Genomic DNA, 20,184 nt, shown 5'->3' on the forward strand with positions numbered 1-20,184 from the left:
TCACCCCAAAATATTTGAAAAATGGTAAAAGAGAGGACTATGTACTCACTTGATATTGCTTAATAGTCTTGGAATTAAGACCAAATAAAGCTCGAAGGATCACGGAATCAAACGGCACCTAGTTATAGGTAACTATGTTAATAATCGGATCCTAAACCAGAGAATAGGATAGAATGAGGTTCTATAAATCAAATGAGTATTGGAACTCATATGACATGATTTAATAGACCTAACATTCTAATTAGAAAGTTATCCTAAGTGCTTTTGACCCGTTTCGACTCGTGAAGGTAGTTTAAGCTACTTTAACGTGTCGTTTGCGTAAATATAAGGGTCGGATGGTTATTTATGTCATATGTTAAGTCTTATATGCCCAAACATGTTTAAAAATGTTATTAAATCAGTTTAGGTGTCAAAAGTTTGATTACATATGTTAAAAATGAATTTATGCTCAAAAAGGGCATTTTGGTCATTTTTAATGGGCACATAAACGACTTAACGAATAACTAACCAAACAAGGTGACCATAAGGTATAACCTCAGTAGGTTATTCCCTATACAACTATGGTCACAAAATATGTTTGGTCGGATCCTAATGATCGACCAAACGGGTCGGGTTCGAAAGTCTAAGCGGTTGTTAAGACCGCTTATCTTTTTTTTTTTTTTTGGTAAAGGGTTACCCCAGTGATTCTATTAAAACAATCCCAAATCAGTACAAGTAGTGAGGATGAGTTCCACACTAGTTCATATATAGGACATGCCCCATATATGTAAGCCAAATAAAAACAAATACCATAAACCTATGACACCACATGACCTAGCCTACTACACATAATGAAAAAAAAAACGTCTAGTAGACAAGACAAGACAAAACAAACCAAAACTAAAATCATCCTCCATCGTCAAAAACAAAGTTGCCACAAACCAGCAACCCCTTGACACGAACCAACAACACTCTATCCATTGGAGAACTTCGTGGACGAGGTGCTTGCCTCTGCTTTCGATGATACAGGAAATGAACCCGAGGTCATAAACGCATTAGTTTCATTATAGCTTTCAATAACCTCCTCTTCCTCCGAGTCCTGCTGATCATGTTTAGCTTCACCAGTTTTACCCACATTGTTATCCTGATCCCCTAAAACATCAAATGGATTATGCGTTTTGACACTAGATGACTGACCCGATGTAGAAGCCCCACCTTGCGACTTGGAACCTATCGGCCGGTATTCAAATTTCTGCTTCTGTTTATTAACAGGAAACCCTGATTTCCTAGCCGCTTTCTTGCGATCCACATCCCTAAAGCCCTCTTTGTCTACAACCGGCTGCTTCACTGGATACCGAGACTTGTTTCCCTCTTGCTTATCCTGAGTCTTGGCCGGCTCTGTAGGGGTTTTCATAACTTGCCTTGGGCAAGAGTCATCTGAATGGCCATATACTTTACAATGGGCACACCTAAGAGGACTCCATTCGTATTCCACCCTCAGTTTTTCTTTGATGAAACCTTCACCCTCCAACTCTGGAACCGCTATAACTATCTCATCTTTAAGGTCAGATTCAGCTGAGATTTCTATAAGAGCTCGAGCATAACTGCTTCTACCCCAAGTATCCATGCACATTGACGTGGTGTACGAGTCCAAAAGCTTCGGTTCACCGATAGCCGTAGCAATCATACTCAAACCGTCCTCCGTATACGCAGCAATCGGAACATCATATATTTTGACCCACACCTGCAGACTCTTTACCTCCTTCTTTTCTAGTTTTGAAGTTGGAGACCAAATATTAAGAAATAAAGGCTGAGCTCGGATAATCCAAGGACCTTCTTTTAGAACATTCATCATTCCAGCTTCATCAGCAAACTTAAAGAAGAAAAACCCATTAGCATTCATCATGGATTTTTGCAATCCAAACTTCTTCCAGTTATTCCTCACAAAATACTCCACCACAGGGTACGCCACTCAGTCCCCTAAAAAATACCCATACAGCGTGTTAGCTAACTTATCCTGAACTGCTCTGACAGACTCACGAGGAAGCACTACATCACAACCTTCAGAACCGGACTAGCAAGAGTTCTGAAATTCACTTTGACTGACTTGGTTGCCAGTAGCGAATCTGCATAAGATAACGATTTTGAACTGTTTCCCCCATCACAACAATTACCCTGAGAACCCTCACAAGCATCCAACTTTTCCGAAACCCTAGAGTCTGGCCACACCTTCTCCAAAGTAACCGGAACAGTCTTCTTCAATAGTTCATCGACAATATTAGTTTTCCTGGGTTCAGACTGGGATATCTGAACTATCCCCCGACGCGGCAACCAGGTATTTCCATCCACATCGATCACACGGTTAGCAAAAGCCTCAAAAGAGTATTTTGGTTTACCGCAATCATGTTGTGAAGGAACCCCACCTGTTGGACGTTCATCCATTCTATGAATTACTACTCTCTCCAAACACACGAATCAACAAAACCAATCAGCAACCAATCCAGACAACGAACGTACAAAAGGAACCGGAAAAAACCCTAATCTAGCATACCCTAACCCATGAATCTTGTAGAATCAAATACTGATATCGGTAATTCAAATACGAATAACCAGCAATCAATACAACTAATTCGAAACCAGGAAGGCGGCGGCGATTGCAAATAAGAAACCCAGAAACCCTAATTTTAGAACGATCACCACTATTAACAGATTCGTACTAGAGATTGTGAAGATCAAACACTAATACAGACCTGATAAGCAGAAGATTACGAAAAAATTAGGGTTGCATGATGAACAGGGAAATCGCCAAAGCTAGAGAGAGAGTTAGGGTTTTTTTCCTTCTCAAACGATCACCATTCTAAGACCGCTTATCTTACGACCCTATATAAGCACTAAACTATTAGTGACGATTTAAACATGTTAAAACATGTTTAACTAAGTTAGAAAACTGATTTGGTATCAAAACACGAAAATAGTTCCGTCGTAAAATGCACATAAACGTGCACTTTGACCGAAACTTTGACTCGTCACTACGACTAGTTAACGTGGTAATCAGTAGGTATAATCGCTGGGGATTATAACCATCGTGATTACGATCATGTTGCAAAGTTCAAACGAACTTTGACTTGACCAATTAATGGTCAAAACCGAAAGTCAAACACTCTTTCAATTCTTGCTTGAAATAAATAAACAAAGCATGAAAGAACACTTACAAGTGTTCTAGGCTGGAAAATGAACTAGAAAACTCAGGTATGAGGCCTCCAACAAAGTGTGGTAGCCTCAATTCAGAGCTAGAGAGAGGAGAATGAGAAATGAGCAAGGATTGAATGAAAGTTCTTGGCTATTTATAGTTGTGGTGATGTTGTAGGATCATGACAAGTGGATTGTGTGGGCTTCAAGGAAAGATATCAACCACACACTTGTTAGGACCTGATTAGAAGCCTTGTAGAACGCTTAAAAGGCCCACAAGATCACTAAACAAGCAAAGGAAACCAAGGTGCAACAGCTGGGAAGCAAACAAGAAGGTTCTGCTGGTTCTGGGCACTGCTTACGGACCGTGTGGGGTCTTGCCTTATAGTCCGTATGGGTTCTGCAAGGGCCAAAGTTTGAAAATTGACAGCTTTGGTCCCTGAACTTGTTTTGTCGCGTTTCGTCACTTCTAACACCCGTTAAGCCCATTTTCAAGCTCCATGATGAAGTTTGTGACAACCCGAACTTCTACGGCTTACGTTACCTAAATTCCGTGATTGTTTGACTTGCATTGTTACGTGTACTTGCTATGTGCTTTTAGTAAACATGTAATATCTGACTTAGTTGTTATTAGGGGTTGTGGGTTAGTTGAGTTTAACCGCACATCACCTACGTCGCACATTAGAACCGGGCCACACTTTACCTTGTTGTTTATCCTCGGCCCAAACGAAATCAGAAGGGTGAGCCTAGCCCTCATTATTTGCGGCCTTGTGCGATCCTCATGACATTCCAGTATACAAGCAAATGAAACCCTAAACTCTCATCCACACTCTTGATCGTCGGTAGCCTCTTCCCTCGATCCCTCGAAGTCCTTGCCTCCGATCATCTTGATTCCACTCTACAACCCGGTTAGTGTTTTACTCTACCACTGTTTGATTGTTTAAGAATTGTTATTGGTAAATCAGAAGGGTGAGCCTAGCCCTCATTATTTGCGGCCTTGTGCGATCCTCATGACATTCCAGTATACAAGCAAATGAAACCCTAAACTCTCATCCACACTCTTGATCGTCGGTAGCCTCTTCCCTCGATCCCTCGAAGTCCTTGCCTCCGATCATCTTGATTCCACTCTACAACCCGGTTAGTGTTTTACTCTACCACTGTTTGATTGTTTAAGAATTGTTATTGGTTGTTAGGTTCGAATACATGGTTGCATGTTGGTCGATGTTTATGAGTGTAGGCTAGCAAAACTGTTAATGAACATTTGTGGTAACAAACTAAACTGTTAGGAATTGTTGCGTTTTTCGGTTAATTACGACGGAAATCGTAACGGGCGCGAAAACGATCCAAATTGCGGAACGAATGGTATTTTTGCATTCCTATCACTAAAATACAATATTTTAGTGATTAAAAAAAATTTCTTGGATGTCCGGATATGGTCAGAATGCAAGATATGCACGAATATGCAACTTTCACAATTTTGACGCTTTTAGTCCATGTGATCAAATAAGCGTATTTTCGCATACCGAACCCCTCAAAACTTATTTCTAAGCTATGTTAAGTGTATTTAGGGTATGTTTAGCTTATGATCTTGTTCCGGAGTGTTCGTTGCTATACGAATTGGCAGACTTTTGCAGTTTGACGCAAATATTCCCTGTGATCGAATAAACTTGTAGCCATACCAAACCCTTCAAAACTTATTTCTAAGTTATGTAAAGGTTATTTAAGGTATGTTAAGCTCATGTTGCTATTCTGGAGTGTATGTCGCGTTAAACTGATTACGTTTACGCATCAGTTTGGGTATAACTTTCCAGAAAGTGTTTAACCGTTTGAATTTGAACAAGGATTGATATTATGCAAATATCATAGATAATTACACAACCCACTAAATAAAACACAAGGTTTTATTGCATACAAAATTGTTCGGGATTAGTTAGTGATAATTGTAGGCACAGATGTCACATCAATACTTATTTTTATTGTTTTTGATTTCGATAACTGATGTGTCCTACCGAACAACATTGGTACATGTACCTTTATTCATTTTTGTGGTTTCCGGTTCAATAATTTTAATTTATACAACTCTATCTGCGATGATAAATGAAAATCATTACCAGTACCATGACGATCTGAACTGATCGATACCGTTAGGGCAACATGTTTTTTTGTTTGTTTTCGATCGATGTAAAAAAATGTGTTAATTTCTATACCAAGACCATGTATCATACCAATACTATAACAAAACTAACTGTTACTGATCAAAGGCCCACGATAACGTACCGGCGCAGCAACACGTGGAGAAGCAACCTATTTTAAATTAAATTAAGACAAAATAAAATAAAATAAAATGTAAGTGGTAAAGAAAAGAAGAAAACCCTAGGTTGCTAAAACCCTCATCAACATCCGTGCTGGTGAAATCCGTCAAAAATGGCATGGCGTGGTTCGATCTCCAGGGCAATGATGTCCGCCGCAAGAACATCTTTCCGATCCACCGCTCGCCTCCGTCGGCCGCCGCTCTCCGCTCCCCCCCGTTTCACCTCCCGCCGCCTCGGAAACCCTAGGTATCTTTCAATCAGTGTGTGTTTTCAATATCCTTCAAGAATGTTGAATTGGATCTACGTGTTAGGATGCTGGGAGAATTAGGATGTGCGCAATCGCTGATGACGCTTGCCGGAGCAAGGATGGCGTCACACCTGACCGTCAATGTGCGCGCCTTTTGCGAGCTGTCTCATGGTACCTTCTTCTGCCGCTCTTGTCAGGATCGCTAGTTGTTAGATTTTAGGTATGCTGCTTAATTGTGTGATGCTTGCTGTTTGTACTATGACCTGTTTGGGTAATGTGTTTGTTTAGTTTTAACTTCAATTCATTTATAACAACTTAAGAAGGATTGGGACTGGGATTTGATGATTTATTGGTAGGGTTGAATGGAAAAGATGGGTGATTTCAAGCATCTAAAGGCAGTACAGACATACAGCATTGTAGGTTCTTCTTTAAGTTTTTTTATGTAACCTATAATCATGCTGCATAACGCATGGGGATGATCATTTTAGGGTTTTTTTTTTTCTAGTTATAAACTGATATTAGCTAAACGTAGGAAGAAACTATTGTTGTAGGTGGCATCGTGGCAGATTACACATAATACTATCAAATTTACCAATCAAAATTAATATTTATTTGTTTTATCAAATACAATTTGTAATACTACCACTATACCCAACACTTTTTCTTGGCCTCCAAATTTTAATAACCTAACGCAAGTTTTAAGGGAAGGGTGGTGTAAATTTCATAAATTTAAAAATGGGTTATTGGATTTTATCACCTCCAACTATCGACCATTGACCGCTGCCACCCCCAACTAACACCTTGACGCCCGGCACCTCCAACTTGACTTTTAGTTTGTGCTGGCAGCCTAGCACCACGTCGTTAACCAAACACTTAGTTAATTTTCTATCCTACGTGGCACTCCATTTCCTATGTGGCAAGATGAGGTGGATTATTTGGGGGCTTATGTGTATATTTTAATTACTATAATCGATGTTGTCAAAAGCGCGTTAGGCGCGCCTAGGCGCTCAGGCGCAGCGAGGCGAGGCGAGGCTATAGCGCCTCGTGGTGGCTTAGGCGCGAATCTGGGCTTTTTTTTGTAAAAACCCTACTCAGGCGAGCGCCCAGAGTCAGGCGCAAGGGAGAAAAAACGTTGGTTTTAAACATGTCAGGCGCGCTGAAGAAGAACAAGAGAGGTGACGAACCTGTTGAACTGCAACAATCATACCCTGCGTCTTCATTCTTCTCACGTTCCTTCTTTTTTTCTATCTTGCAAAAGCGGCGGTCATTTTAATTGGCAGATACCCTTTTAGGGTTTTGTTGTTTTGTGTATTTAAGTTTTATTGGGCTTCTTTCATATTGTAATATTTGAATTAATTTGGGCTTTCCTTTATGTTTGCTATTGAGATATATGTATCCACGATTCCTTATGCTATAAACCTATCAATAATAATCTATTTTGATAATATTATTAATATTAACTTTAAATTTCTTATTTTTAACAGCTTTTGATTTTTCTTAATGAATTATATGTATAAATTAGTTTTTTATTATATTTGTATAATAGTATTAATGTAATAATTGTTAATGCCTATTATTAAACTAACCCTAAACAAGCCTAAAACATGTCTAATACATCTAAAAATGGTATTTTTATACCATGCGCCTCGTATAAAAACCCTCGCTTTTTAAGCGCCTTGCTCCTAGGCTCCGGGCGAGACAGATCCCTCTCTTTCTACCCCCTCTCTCTATCTCTCCCTCCCACACTCCACCAACATCAACCACCACTGCCCCACCTGCGGTTAACTTGAAACCAAACTATCGGTACCGGAAGAGACGACGGGGTGGTTATGGCTAGAGGAAATGATTTCAGCAATGGCGGCGGGGTTCCAACAAATCTTTGGTCAGTTCAGATCGTTTAGATTAGGGCTTTTTTGTGGTCTTCTCTGATGGAGCTTTTGATTAAGGTGAAGCTGAGGTGGGGATTCCAGTGGTTATTGTTGATGTGGTGGTGTTTGGAGGCCGTTATGCTAGATGATGATGATGATGATGATGATGATGATGATGGCGACTGTGGTGGTGGGTGGTTGATGGACAGCTCCGTGGGTGGTGTAGGTGGAGAGTGGTTGATGATGGTGATGGCGACTGTGGTGGTGGGTGGTTGATGATGATGGCGGTGGTTGGTGGCGATGATGGTGGCAACGGTGGTGTTTCATAGGGAGAGAGAAGGGTGGAGGGGGCTGACGTGGGGTTTTATATTACATAACAAGGCCATGTTAGCAAGCCACGTGGGAAAAAAGGCCACGTCAGCATGTCACGTAGACAAAAAACTAACTAGGTTAGTGCCTGGTTAACTCCGGGGTGGCATAACAACCCAAGTGTCAAGTTGGAGGTGCCGGGCGTCAAGGTGTTAGTTGGGGGTGGCAGCGTCCAATGGTCGATAGTTGGGGATGATAAAATCCAATAACCCTTTAAAAATGGGTATGTTTGATAATTTGATTTTTGCTTTCGAGTGGATATATGAAATACTCCCTAATCACTAATGAGGATAACGGCTTATCCATCATTCTATATTTAGATCAATTTAGCTGGAACATGGAAGATCAAGTTTTGTTTTGATAACTATTTAGATGAGTTTGTGCCCTGTTCGTTTGTGTTTGGTCAACTTACAAAATATATTTTTCTTGTGAATTTTATGCATCTACTATAGATTTCTACTTAGGGCTTGATATAGTGCACGATCTATTATCATAGGAACCCTTTTTTAGGAGAGGGAAGGTAGTTGGTTCATGTCAATAGTAAAATTTTCAATTTGTAATTTAATATGCTTTTTTAAAACTGATTCTTGTTGGTATGTCAACATGAATTAGTCATTCCACTGGGTTAGATTATGCATCCCAACACTGTGATTGAACTACGATAATCTCCATGAGGCTTAGAACTTAAGGTTCCTTTTTGTAGAAATTCGATAATAGTCAATTATCAAGGTGATGCTAAGTGAGGGTGAATATCTAAGCTACCATAGATAAAGAATACCTTTTGTCTAAAATAAAAGGAGGATAATGAAGTTTCCTGTTCCTGTATGCAATATAGTACTTTTAGCTGACAATGTTATTTCTAATGTTTTCATACAACTCTTGTAATGTATCAAGCGTAAGTGTTGTTCTCTTGTATGACTGTAAAAAGCTGAAAACCACAGTTTTAAACGTAAGTCGTTTTATACGATATCGAAGTTAAAACAGGTTATGAACTCTTGTGTGATGCAGGTACTTGATGACACATTGGTTAGGCAAGTGTTGCAAAGAGTGTTTGGGGGCAGTCATAGGAAGGGATTCATCCATTGGAGCAGTTTGTGTCTTTGGAGTTGAAATATTTAATAAAGTTTTGAAGTTTTTGCATCTTATTTTTCCAGTGAAGACTGGTTTGAGACATGTTTCATGTACATTATGTTAGTTGATGCTCATCAATTATATTTGGATTCTAATTTCTAAACCATATTATAGAATTACTAGCAGGGTGCCCGCGCGATGCGGCGGGGGTGACAATTTGCATTGCGGTTTTCATTTCTAGTAATTTTCTTGTTCGTATAATATAGCATTATTGTGGTGGATATATGTCATAAGCGAATTAATCCATTAGTCCATTTCATTGTGGTGTGCATAGTTCGATCAGATGGAAAACGTTAAGATCATAATGCAAAAAGTTTTGGTAGTCAATAAGTTTACTAAAAATGGTTTACCTAAGAAGCAAAACCCACTATGTGTCCAAATAACATGTTCTAATCTTTATTTTCTTAAGTTCTGGATCTAAAGACAGTTTATTCTATCAGGTTATAAAATTGTTCCGATTACAACTCACAAAGAAACAATAAACAAGAAGACAACATACTTTATAGGGATCTAGGTTAAAATGAAACGATGTTTTCAGAACAAACAGATGATGAACAATGACTATTTATGCATGAAATGCTTTGCGTTTTGCTTCAACACACGCTTCAGATCTATCTTCGATGGTTGCTTTGCTGCTCCATTGCAAGGTAAGACATTGAAATAGAAGTAAATAAATCGCAAAACACAGATTAGGGTTTCGGTTGAGATGAAAAGTTTCAAAATTTATTATGAAGAAAAATTATGAAACTCAACTGGATTAACGGTGGCCGCTCTGTGAACCATAGTTCGTGGCGAACATCTTCAAATAAATCAACTTTGAAAAAACCTCATCTTCAATCTTCGACATCATCTTTACCTTTCCGCCATCTCCATTGTTCAACCACCACGATACTTTAGATCTAATACCGCCCAAAACACCACAAACCATGAAAGCCGCTGCCATATTTTTGAGCATATGGAAGGAATTTGAGAGAGTGGGAGAAGAGAATTTGGAAATTTGAAATCTGCCTTTAAGAGTGAGAAAGAGAAGAAACTGCACATGTTAAAAAGTAACTGGAATATGAATTTTAGATGCCTTTCAACATTTGATGTTTGAAATGTGTGTACTACATGTGTGGAATGCTTCTACATGTTGAAAATAGGTTAAATACTTAAATGACTATATTAACCTAAGTATATAGATTTATAGTGTAAAGAATTTTTAAAATTTAAAAATTGTTTCCCACTTAATTTTTTGTCAACCTTTTTCGTAGGAAGTTTGTTATTATATCTATACCAACATGTGGCTAAATATTCAGTTTTAAATGAGTCAAACTGATGCTAATAAATAGCATATATATCTAGTCATTTTTTGACTTTTTCAAATCTATCTATACTATATAATAAGAGAAACCAATAAAAGGACACTTGTCATGATTTTAGACCATCTAATATTACTTAATTGTAGATAATTATTATTTAATTTAAATTATTAAATTTAATATATGTTTCAAACATTTAAGAAATTACAGATAAAGTTCTATAAATTATCTTATTATTTATTTATATTAATTACTAGGTTATTATTCTAGACTATCTACTCTTACTTAATTGTAGATAATTATTATGTATTTAAATATCATGGGAAAAATATTCATTTTACAAAAAGTTAACTAAAAATGTTAACGTCAGTTAGTTGAAAAAATGAAATTGTGATAAACCTTGCAAAGTTCGCTTACTATAACTAATAATGATTAAAGAAAAAATATGTAAAAATAAGTCAAAGTAAAAAAAAAAAAAAAAAAGTTCGGCATTTACAAGCTAATACTCCAAAATAAAAAAAAGCTTTCACCATTAATTCAAAAATTTCTCATCTAACTATTAAACTATAATATTATTTTTTAATATATATCTTTTAAATTATGATAATGTAGTTTATTATATACATAAGAAACAATATACTATAAAGTGATAAATCTATATCTATCTATACTATATAATAAAAGAAACCAATAAAAGGTCATTTGTCATTATTCTAGATCATCTAATATCACTTAATTGTAGATAATTATTTTTTAATTTAAATTATTAAATCTACCTACTATAATAAAAGAAACCAACTTTTATACACGTGTCATTCATTAAAGGTATCCTCAAATTTCTACTTATCTTATATCAATGGGGTATTGGATTTTAATAATCCCAAGTTTCACTAATTGGCCGGTAATAATCCCAACTTCAAAAATTGCCTACAACAATCCCAACTTGTAAGGTTTTGGCCACCAATGATCCTTTTCTAACTGGGTTATAACTCAGTTAGTTTTTTGAAGTTTTGAGCGGCGAAGAAGGTCACTAGAGGTTGGAGATGACAAGTGGTGGTCTCCTTTGGTGGTTTCAGGGGTAAAGAAGGTCGTCGGAATAAGTTGCAGGTCACCTGAGTTGCGTAGATGGTGGAAATTTTAAACTTTTGAGAAGCAGAGAAGATTACAGAAGGTCGGAGATGATTGGTGGTGGTCTCGTTTGGTGGTTTCAGGGGTAAAACGGGTCGCCGGAATAAGTTGCAGGTCACCAGCCCAACAAGGTTATAACCCAGTTAGACAAGGATCATTGGTGGCCAAAATCTTACAAGTTGGGACTGTTGTAGGCAATTTTTAAAGTTGGGATTATTACCGGCCAATTAGTGAAACTTGGGATTATTAAAATCCAATACCCCTATATTAATTAAATAAATAATAAATTAATATTAAATCTTATCATACTTTAATAAAATATTATCCTCAAATCTAACTTGTTAATTTAATATATTTTTAAAACAAATACCTCTCCTTCCTACTTATCGTATATTAAATATATAAATAATAAATTAATATTCAATGTTATCCAAATTTATTAAAAATATAACTTTTTTTATTATTTGGTATACAAAATTATATTTATTCAACTCGTGTAAAACGCAAGGTTTTTAAAAATATTTTTTTATTATTATTTACTATACATAGTTACAATTATATAACCCGTGTAATACACGAAGTTTCTAAAAATATAACTTTTTATCATTTGCTATATAAAATTAGATTTATTCAACACGTATAATACACGGGGTTTTAAGGACATATATTTTTTTATTATTTGGTAGAGTTTTCAACCCGACTAGATATGAGTTTTTTTAAAGATACGATATTTTTAGTATCTAATATAAAGATATAACTCTTTTTAGATCTATTATTTTTTTATTATTTGGTAGATTTATTCAACCCGATTATACACGGGTTTTTTGAAGATACGACGTTTTTAGTATTTAGTATACAAAATTGTATTTATTTAATTTGTGTAATACACATGGTTTTTAAAGATACAACTTTTTTTATTATTTGATATATAAAATTATATTTATTTAACCCGTACAATATACGTGGTTCATAAAGATCTAACTTTTTATTGTTTAATATATAAAATTACATTTATTCAACACGTGTAATACACGGGGTTCTAACCTAGTAATATCTATACAAAATCGGAATATTTATTCTTAAGTAAGTCAAACTCATGCTAATAAATAGCATATATCTAGTCATTTTTTACTTTGTCAAATAATATCTATACAAAACCCGAAATATTCACGTAGGTTGTTAGAGTTTTATAATATAACTAATATTTAGTCAATGAATCTATACTATAATACATTTTATAGTTTCTAGAAATCAAATACAAACATTACACAATTATTTGATAATGGTTGAATCAATAAATTTAACTTTTAAAATGATTACATAAAGTTTATTGATTTACTTATTATACTTCTTTGCACTGATCACTTGTACATGCATTTTCGACTTGTACTTTTCAATCTGTGGATCGATATTGAACAAGACAACTACCGAAACGTCGATAAAAATGTGTAGGTTGTCATACTATCTTTGGATTTTTTTTTTAAACAATATAGTTTATAACATATGTCAAGAATACGTAAAAAAATTATAAGTTTGTTGTGGAGGGGTGAATTGTAACTAATTATCTATAATTTTGTTAAAACCTCGGGGATTTAAGTGTAATAAGTTTATGGGCTAAAAAATAAATAGTGTTTAAAAGACCAAACTACCCTCATTTTAGGGTCTTTGGCTTTCTATAAATAAAAGGGGGAAATTCTTATTTTTTGGGTATCTTAAAATACCCCTCCCTTATGCATTATAATATAGTATAGATTAGAAATATAGTTGATTTCATCTTTCACCTGGTAGATGAATCTAAAACCAAGTTTTATGTAATGAACATTGTTAGGTAATTTTTAACCACTTATGATGAATAGTATTATACCTGAGCATACCCAACAAGCATTATACACAATACCTAACTTATTGCCTTCACAATAACTAAAACGGCTCAAACTATATATGGTTCACAAAACCAACCAACGTAAGCATTAACACATGGTCTTACAAACTTTACTAAAATCATTCCGAAATTGACAGAAGGTACATCGAGAATACTCATTGTTCTAGAAACATATCTCGAGTAAAATGTCTACTTTGTGACAACAAAAACAAGTTCTAAGAAAAACTAATGCAGAATTAAACAAATGTAACACATGGTTGTGACAAGCAGCTAAAACTGCTACAACACCGGCAAAAACGGAACATTAGGCCTAAAATCACCCAATAAGATGACATGTACCAACGGACTCCATCCTTCGAATGTCACCGCCATATTAATATTTAAAATGTTTCTTTTTGGCAAGTCTGGTCATTAAACCCTCCATGAAAGATCAGAACTTGACAAATTGTTTAACAAATATTAGGAAAAATGTCATGATTGTTTAGCCCGAACACGGCCACTTCTACGAGTAGTCTTGTCTGATGAATCCATTTGGGAAGCTTGAAGATCTGCATTTGTTTTTCTCTTTCTAGAATTTGGGGCTGTAGAGATTACTCCGTTTTCCTGTTTCGTTGCCACCTTTTCCGCAGGTTTGAGAGGTGATTTGACTGATTTAGCGCGTCCTTCGGGGTGATTAAACCGCCAGCGCGCATTTTCGAACCATTTGCTGACCTGTCAATGATAACAATAACACAACAATAGAAGATGATGAGAAAGTAAAAGAACTGTTGGGGGAAAATATCAGTGATATTGACCTGATTGTAAGTGAGATTCAATTCTTTGGCCAAATTCTCTCGGCCATCGTGATCGGGGTAATGGTTTTCCTTGAAAGCTTCATTCAGCCTCTACAAAGAAATAAAAATGACCATTTATGTATCACTACTATTAAATAACAAGAAGTATGAACAAACATACCTCAGTAGCAGCTTCCCCAATTCTTTTATAATTTGATGACCTGTTACCATTATTTTGGCTAGAATCCTTGTGTGCTGGAGAACTACTTGTGTCCTCGACATCTAACTTGTTACTTAGAGGTGTAGATTCACTTTGTTTCTGTTTTTTGTTAGATTTCATATCCTTTACTCCTTGGGTATTTTTCTGTTTACTTGGAGCTTCAGAATCTAAAAACTCCTCATCACTTGAATCTGATGAAACATTTCCATACGCCTCCTATAAAGATAAGACATCAGACCAAAAATAAGACATAATTAGCAAAAGTTAACTTTTCTACTTGAGTGTAGCATATATAATTACAAACCCAACCCAGCCCAACCCAACTCGACCCGTCCATAAGTACACGGGTCAAAACTGCGACCTCTACTCATTAGCATTCAGTAGGTAACTGACTCACATCATGCAGCTTTTTGTAGTCCAGCCTCTCGACCTTTCTTTTTGCAGTTATGGGTCCTAAATCGCCATTTTCCATATTTCCTTCGGTTAAGCTTTCTTTGTTTTGAGACATGACAGGCTCTTGAGCTTCATCTGACGTCAATTCATTCTTTATGTCCCCAACATCTTCTGAACTAGAATTTTCTTTCAGATCTTCATCATCTGAATCTCGTTCATCAGGGTCCAAATCATCATCCTCTGGATCGTCAGAAGGAAGCCCTAAAACCTGTTCACAAAACTAACCAACATATGTATATAGTTTTAGGACAAATGTCACACAATCTTTTACTTCTGCATTTGTTTTTATGTTTCTAGATTTTGGGGATGTAGAGATTACCTTGTCTGTTTGATCTGTTACTAAAATTTTTGCAGGTTTGAGAGGTGATTTAACTGATTTACCACGCCCTTCAGGGTGATTTAACCGCCAACGAGCCTTTTCAAACCATTTGCTGACCTGCAAATGATAATAATCGCAATAATAACACAATAATAGAAGATGATTTGACCAATTTAGTGTTAGGGTAAAATATGGGTGATAATGACCTGACGGTGAGTTAGATTCAATTCTTTGACCAGAGTCTCTTTTACACCACGATCAGGATAGTGGTTTTCCTTGAAAACTTCATTCAGCCTCTACACAACCAAATAGGAAGAGAAAGAAAATTACGGTTTTCATAATAAAATGAAATTTTACAGATATCACTACTATTAAATGACAAGATTATAAACAAACATACCTGAGTAGTGGCGTCCCCGAATTTTTTACACGATGACAATCTGTAACCAGTTTTATCCTTGTGTGCTGGAGAACTACTTGTGTCCTCAATATCTAACTTGTTACCTACAGGTGTTGATTCACTTTGTTTCTGTTTTTTGTTAGATTTCATATCCGTTGCTCCTTTGGTATTTTTCCGTTTACTTGGAGCTTCAGAATCAGAAAAATCCTCATCACTTGAATCTGATGAAACATTTCCATACGCCTCCTATAAGGATGAGACATCAAAAGACAAAAATAGCAAAAGTTAACCCTTCTACTTGATTGTAACTTATTTTTTTTCACTCGTATGCTTGTTTGGGTTGGCCCACTAACACTTTTCTCTTTTTTTAGAAAAAAAAAGTTGTAAATTATGAGTGTATTACCGTATTGAAACAGTACAACCTAAATCTTTGGTTAAATAATTAAGAAAATCGTACGCATATAACAAGAACTACGGGCAACTTTTAAGGTGACTAACTCACATCATGCAGCCTTTTGTAGTCCAGTCGCTCGACATTTCTCCTTGCGGTTATAGGGGCAAAATCGTCATTTTCCATATTTGCTTCTATTACTTTTTCTTCATCTTGAGACACGACAGGCCCGTGAACTTCATCTGATGTCACTTCATTCTTTATGTCGCCAAGATCGTCATCGTCTGAATCAGATGTAAAATCTGAAGTAGAACTTTCCTTCTTAGCCTCTGCATCTGAATCTGGTTTATCAGGATTAAAATCATCATCCTCTGAATCGTCAGAAGGAAGCCCTAAATTATCAGCCAACGTATTCTTTGCAAATTCCCCTAAATCCTCAGATGCAGAAGAGAAATCAGACTCGTCAGAGCTAGAATCCTCTGCATCTATCTCATCTTCTTCCTCCTGTGGACCATCAGGATTATTATTATCATCTTCTTCCACCTGTGGAGCATCGGGATTATAATCATCGTCTTCAGAATCATCAGATGGAAGCCCTAAATTATCATCCAACGTATTCCCAGAGGCTGCAGTTTCAGGAAAAACCTTCTGCACTCAAAAAAACAAAAAAAAAATGAGGTTTCAGAAGATGCCCAGATAGCATGGATTTAATTTGACTAACAGACCTCCCAGCCATCTTCAATAGAAAGATCAGTCCCCATAGAATCATTGAGTAAGTCAACACAGTCAACCTTACAATCACAAGCGGGGCAAAGCCACCCTTCATCGCCAGGAGGAACTGCGTATAAAAAAACAACAGCATTAACCCATTTGACCAGTTAGAGATATAACATTACCCAAAACGACCCATTTACATAAAAACGTATGAAATTGAGATGTTACCTTGTTCTTTCAATAGAGGGGGATCCAAACAATATTGATGGAATCCACGTTCACATGCGCCATCACAAAGAATAATATCATTATCAAGCTGGACTTCTGACTGTGCACATTTCGCACAGAATATCTGCCCAAATTAGAAAGAATTAAAAACACCATCAAAGGTAAATAGAATAAGGTTATGATTAAAATATATATATATATATATATATATATATATATATATATATGACCTACATCCTCACTGTCGATTTCCCCTTCAGAATCATATAAAGTTTCTGGAATCCTTCCTTCCTCACATGATGTGTCAATTTGTTTGAATAAATCTCTTATTTTCAACTTGTAACGATGAATATATGATTTGGCGCGTTCAAGCTCCTTCTCTGGTCTTATTTTTTCTAGGCTGCTTGACAAAAGTATATAAGAATATTAACATATTGTGAACAAAATGAAACGTTTAAATTGAAGAACGAACCTCTGCCCTTTCCAGCCCTCGCCAACATAAGCATCAATGAAGTTTTGCTCATAGTTCATTCGACTTAACAAATATCTTAAATGTCTTTGAATTTTTGAAAACTCATTATTATTATTATTATTATCTTTTTGTGTCTTCTTCATCTTCTTTCTCCTCTTTTCCTTGCTTCCAGCATCTAGCGAAGGAGCAACAACCGGTTCTTGAACCTTAGGTTTTTCTTGAGACTTTGAGCGTAAGACCCTAGAACTCGTAGTAACCATGTTTTCTTTTCTTCCAGATCGCGGGCTCTTGTGCTGACATGGTGTTTGACTTAATTCCGTGGTTCCATTTTCAAGACTTGAACCATTGGTCTTCAATCCCAACACAGTTTTCCTCGTGCGTTGAACCGGTGTTTGGCTTGATTCCTCGGTTTCATTTTTAACATTGTAAGCACACTTGGACTTCAATCCCAACACTATTTCCCGGTAACCTAGCCGTTTATTATTCATGGTCACAAAAGCTGAATGTTGTTGTATTACTTAGATTTTGAAGGAAATTAGAAAGCAACAACAGGGAAGTCTGCAACCAACAATAATAAAGAAAGGTTGTAACAATACTTTATGTAATACATACAGGATTATGATCATTACAGAGCACTAAATTATTGCAAGAACAAAAAGAATAGATCTATATCGTCTATGTTTGTTTATCAATATGATGATTGTGAAAACCTAATCGAAGAAATATAAGAATGAAATCTATGAGCAGAATTGGAGACATGAGCATTGCATAGTGAAAATCAATCACATATGAGTTGAGTAGGTTACCTGGAGGAGAAACAGAAATGAAGCAATGCGTAAAAAGGAATCTAGGGTTTCGGCGATAGATGTGTTGTTAAGGGTTAGGAAATTGGATGTCAGCTCTGCTCTTTTAGCGCTATATTTTCGTTTCCCTCCAAATCTCCAATCTTCTCCCTCCCTTTTTTTCTTCTTTTCAAAGTCTTGATTTCACCCCCTCCACCCTTTGATTCCTTCCTATCGGAGGAATCTTCATGTTTATTAAAAAGAAAAAATGGTGTGTGTGTTTTAGGGTAAGTTAAAATAGGTGACTCTATTATCTAACTTTTATGAAATTTCAGATTTGTATTATTTTTATTTATAACAGTGATGATAAATAAAATAACATAACACACTGATTTTAGGGTGACAATTGAACTTGAATTTGACTCGTTTACTAGAAACCCGTCATATTTGAGACAGATTTAGGATCAGATAATCGGGTATGGTGCTGGTTTTTGGATTAGATTTATGGTATACTTGTTCAGTTGACTATATTATTTGATAAAGTGTACCCGTTTACTCAATTGTATACCTGATAAAACATTTTTTAAGTGTGTGTGTGTGTGTATATATATATATATAATGGATCAATTGTTGGCATATACTCTTTTAACGTCCATCAAACCTCGGGCACCTGGGTACACCCACTGGCAAAAGGTCACCCACGCCTGTAATCACAGATAACGCTACCGTCACTAATTCAAGAATAAATCCACCGCCCTGAAGGCGCACTATGGTAAAACCCCAAACTCGAACATTATATTCTGTCACAAACGAGACTCCAAAGAAAGTCATTGGGGTACCGGTAGAACATTGCTAAGTAACCCTAAGTCTATGTATTTGAATATTTATTTTTATAAACATTTTGGTATCTACATTGCAGATATTTGATATATTCAGATAGTGATAATGCTAAATGTAATTGATTAGTAGTTACCTGACGAGGTTTGGGTCGGTTATATCCAACGGATAATTTTTTAAATTAATGGTTTTACTCGAAACCTGTGGGTATACCCGACTGAAACCCAATGGGTAAAGTGACGGATATGGGACAAGCTTATCTAATCGGGTTTGAAGTTGGGATTACCTAAATCCATCCAAAACTCGCCACATTATCATCCCTAACTGATTATAACATTTTTTTCTTATGTTTATATGGTTATATATTGATACTTTATAAAGAATTTTATTTAATCCGAAGTTCATTTACAATTTTCTTTTACAAAGCTTATTGATCAGTTTTTACAAAGCTTAGCGGTTTGTGATGGTTGGATTTAATCATACGTTTAATCACATCTAAATTATTGTTTTTACAAATATAATTGCATAGAACAATGGTACTTCAATATTCTTTCATTGTTGCATGATTAAACACATTAAGGATGATTATGGATGATCATGGATCCATAAGGATGAGACGGTGCGATAAAATTGAAGAATAGAGGGAGCAAACGAGAGAACACCGGAAAATAAACAGTATATGGCATATCAGACACCACTTTTAATGTCCAGGACACCAAGGGGGCGTCTTAAGGGCATTCGATAGCAGTAAACGGCATCCGATAAGCGGTGCCGATTTCGACGTCTAGGACGTTGGTAGTCAAAAGTTTTGTGCATAAATCATGGAAAGTGTCATTTTGACCAAATTAATTGTGGGTTTCTTCCTCAATTCACAAATACTTAGTTCTTGGACGATTTTAGGTTATTTGCCACCATTGGAGACTTATTCTAATCTCCGCTTGTATATCTTAAATAGAAAATTGAAGCATCCAAGATGCAATTCATGAAGATGTGAGGCTAATCAACTCGTGATTATCCCTATGTGGAGTTTGTAAGTTTTTAGGGTTTCATTTATGTTCTATCTATTCGAGAACTAACTCATGTAATCATTTGACTAATTGCATGATTTTATGGTTTTTTGGGTAAATTAGTTTTTGAGTCCCTGTGTTTTATAGGTTTTAACCACTTGGGTCCAAAATTAAAATGTTTA

At 36.0% G+C, this 20,184-nt stretch overlaps 3 protein-coding genes across 5 annotated transcripts; 1 reads left to right on the plus strand and 2 right to left on the minus strand.

The window, feature by feature from the left end:
* Window positions 1–952: 952 nt before the first annotated feature.
* Window positions 953–1,882, minus strand: LOC110875986. The gene has a single exon (XM_022124172.1). It carries the CDS (start codon window positions 1,880–1,882, stop codon window positions 953–955), a length of 930 nt encoding a protein of 309 aa, XP_021979864.1.
* Window positions 1,883–5,529: 3,647 nt separating this feature from the next.
* LOC110878021 lies at window positions 5,530–9,257 on the plus strand. Of its 2 annotated transcripts, none has more exons than XM_022126275.2 (3): window positions 5,530–5,726; window positions 5,792–5,947; window positions 8,973–9,257. In XM_022126275.2, exons 1-2 carry the CDS (start codon window positions 5,593–5,595, stop codon window positions 5,931–5,933), a joined length of 276 nt encoding a protein of 91 aa, XP_021981967.1. In that variant the 5' UTR covers window positions 5,530–5,592; the 3' UTR covers window positions 5,934–5,947; window positions 8,973–9,257. The 2 variants fall into 2 exon arrangements, with proteins under 2 accessions (XP_021981967.1, XP_021981969.1); XM_022126277.2 differs by having other exon boundaries at window positions 5,532–5,726; window positions 5,792–5,898; window positions 8,973–9,214.
* Window positions 9,258–13,488: 4,231 nt separating this feature from the next.
* On the minus strand, window positions 13,489–18,422 carry LOC110878020 (homeobox protein HAT3.1). 2 transcript variants are annotated; one of them, XM_022126274.2, is made up of 13 exons: window positions 18,183–18,422; window positions 17,377–17,934; window positions 17,139–17,304; window positions 16,905–17,028; window positions 16,688–16,800; window positions 16,074–16,610; window positions 15,572–15,817; window positions 15,378–15,467; window positions 15,172–15,288; window positions 14,797–15,060; window positions 14,361–14,615; window positions 14,201–14,290; window positions 13,489–14,117 (listed from the first exon to the last, which is right to left on the minus strand). In XM_022126274.2, the coding sequence occupies exons 2-13, from the start codon at window positions 17,862–17,864 to the stop codon at window positions 13,878–13,880; spliced, it is 2,730 nt and encodes a 909-aa protein (XP_021981966.1). In that variant the 5' UTR covers window positions 17,865–17,934; window positions 18,183–18,422; the 3' UTR covers window positions 13,489–13,877. The 2 variants fall into 2 exon arrangements, with proteins under 2 accessions (XP_021981966.1, XP_021981965.1); XM_022126273.2 differs by having other exon boundaries at window positions 14,797–15,072.
* Between the last annotated feature and the right edge of the window lie 1,762 nt (window positions 18,423–20,184).

The sequence above is a fragment of the Helianthus annuus genome, chromosome 9 (assembly GCF_002127325.2).
Source record: "Helianthus annuus cultivar XRQ/B chromosome 9, HanXRQr2.0-SUNRISE, whole genome shotgun sequence".
NCBI classification, from domain to species: domain Eukaryota; kingdom Viridiplantae; phylum Streptophyta; class Magnoliopsida; order Asterales; family Asteraceae; genus Helianthus; species Helianthus annuus.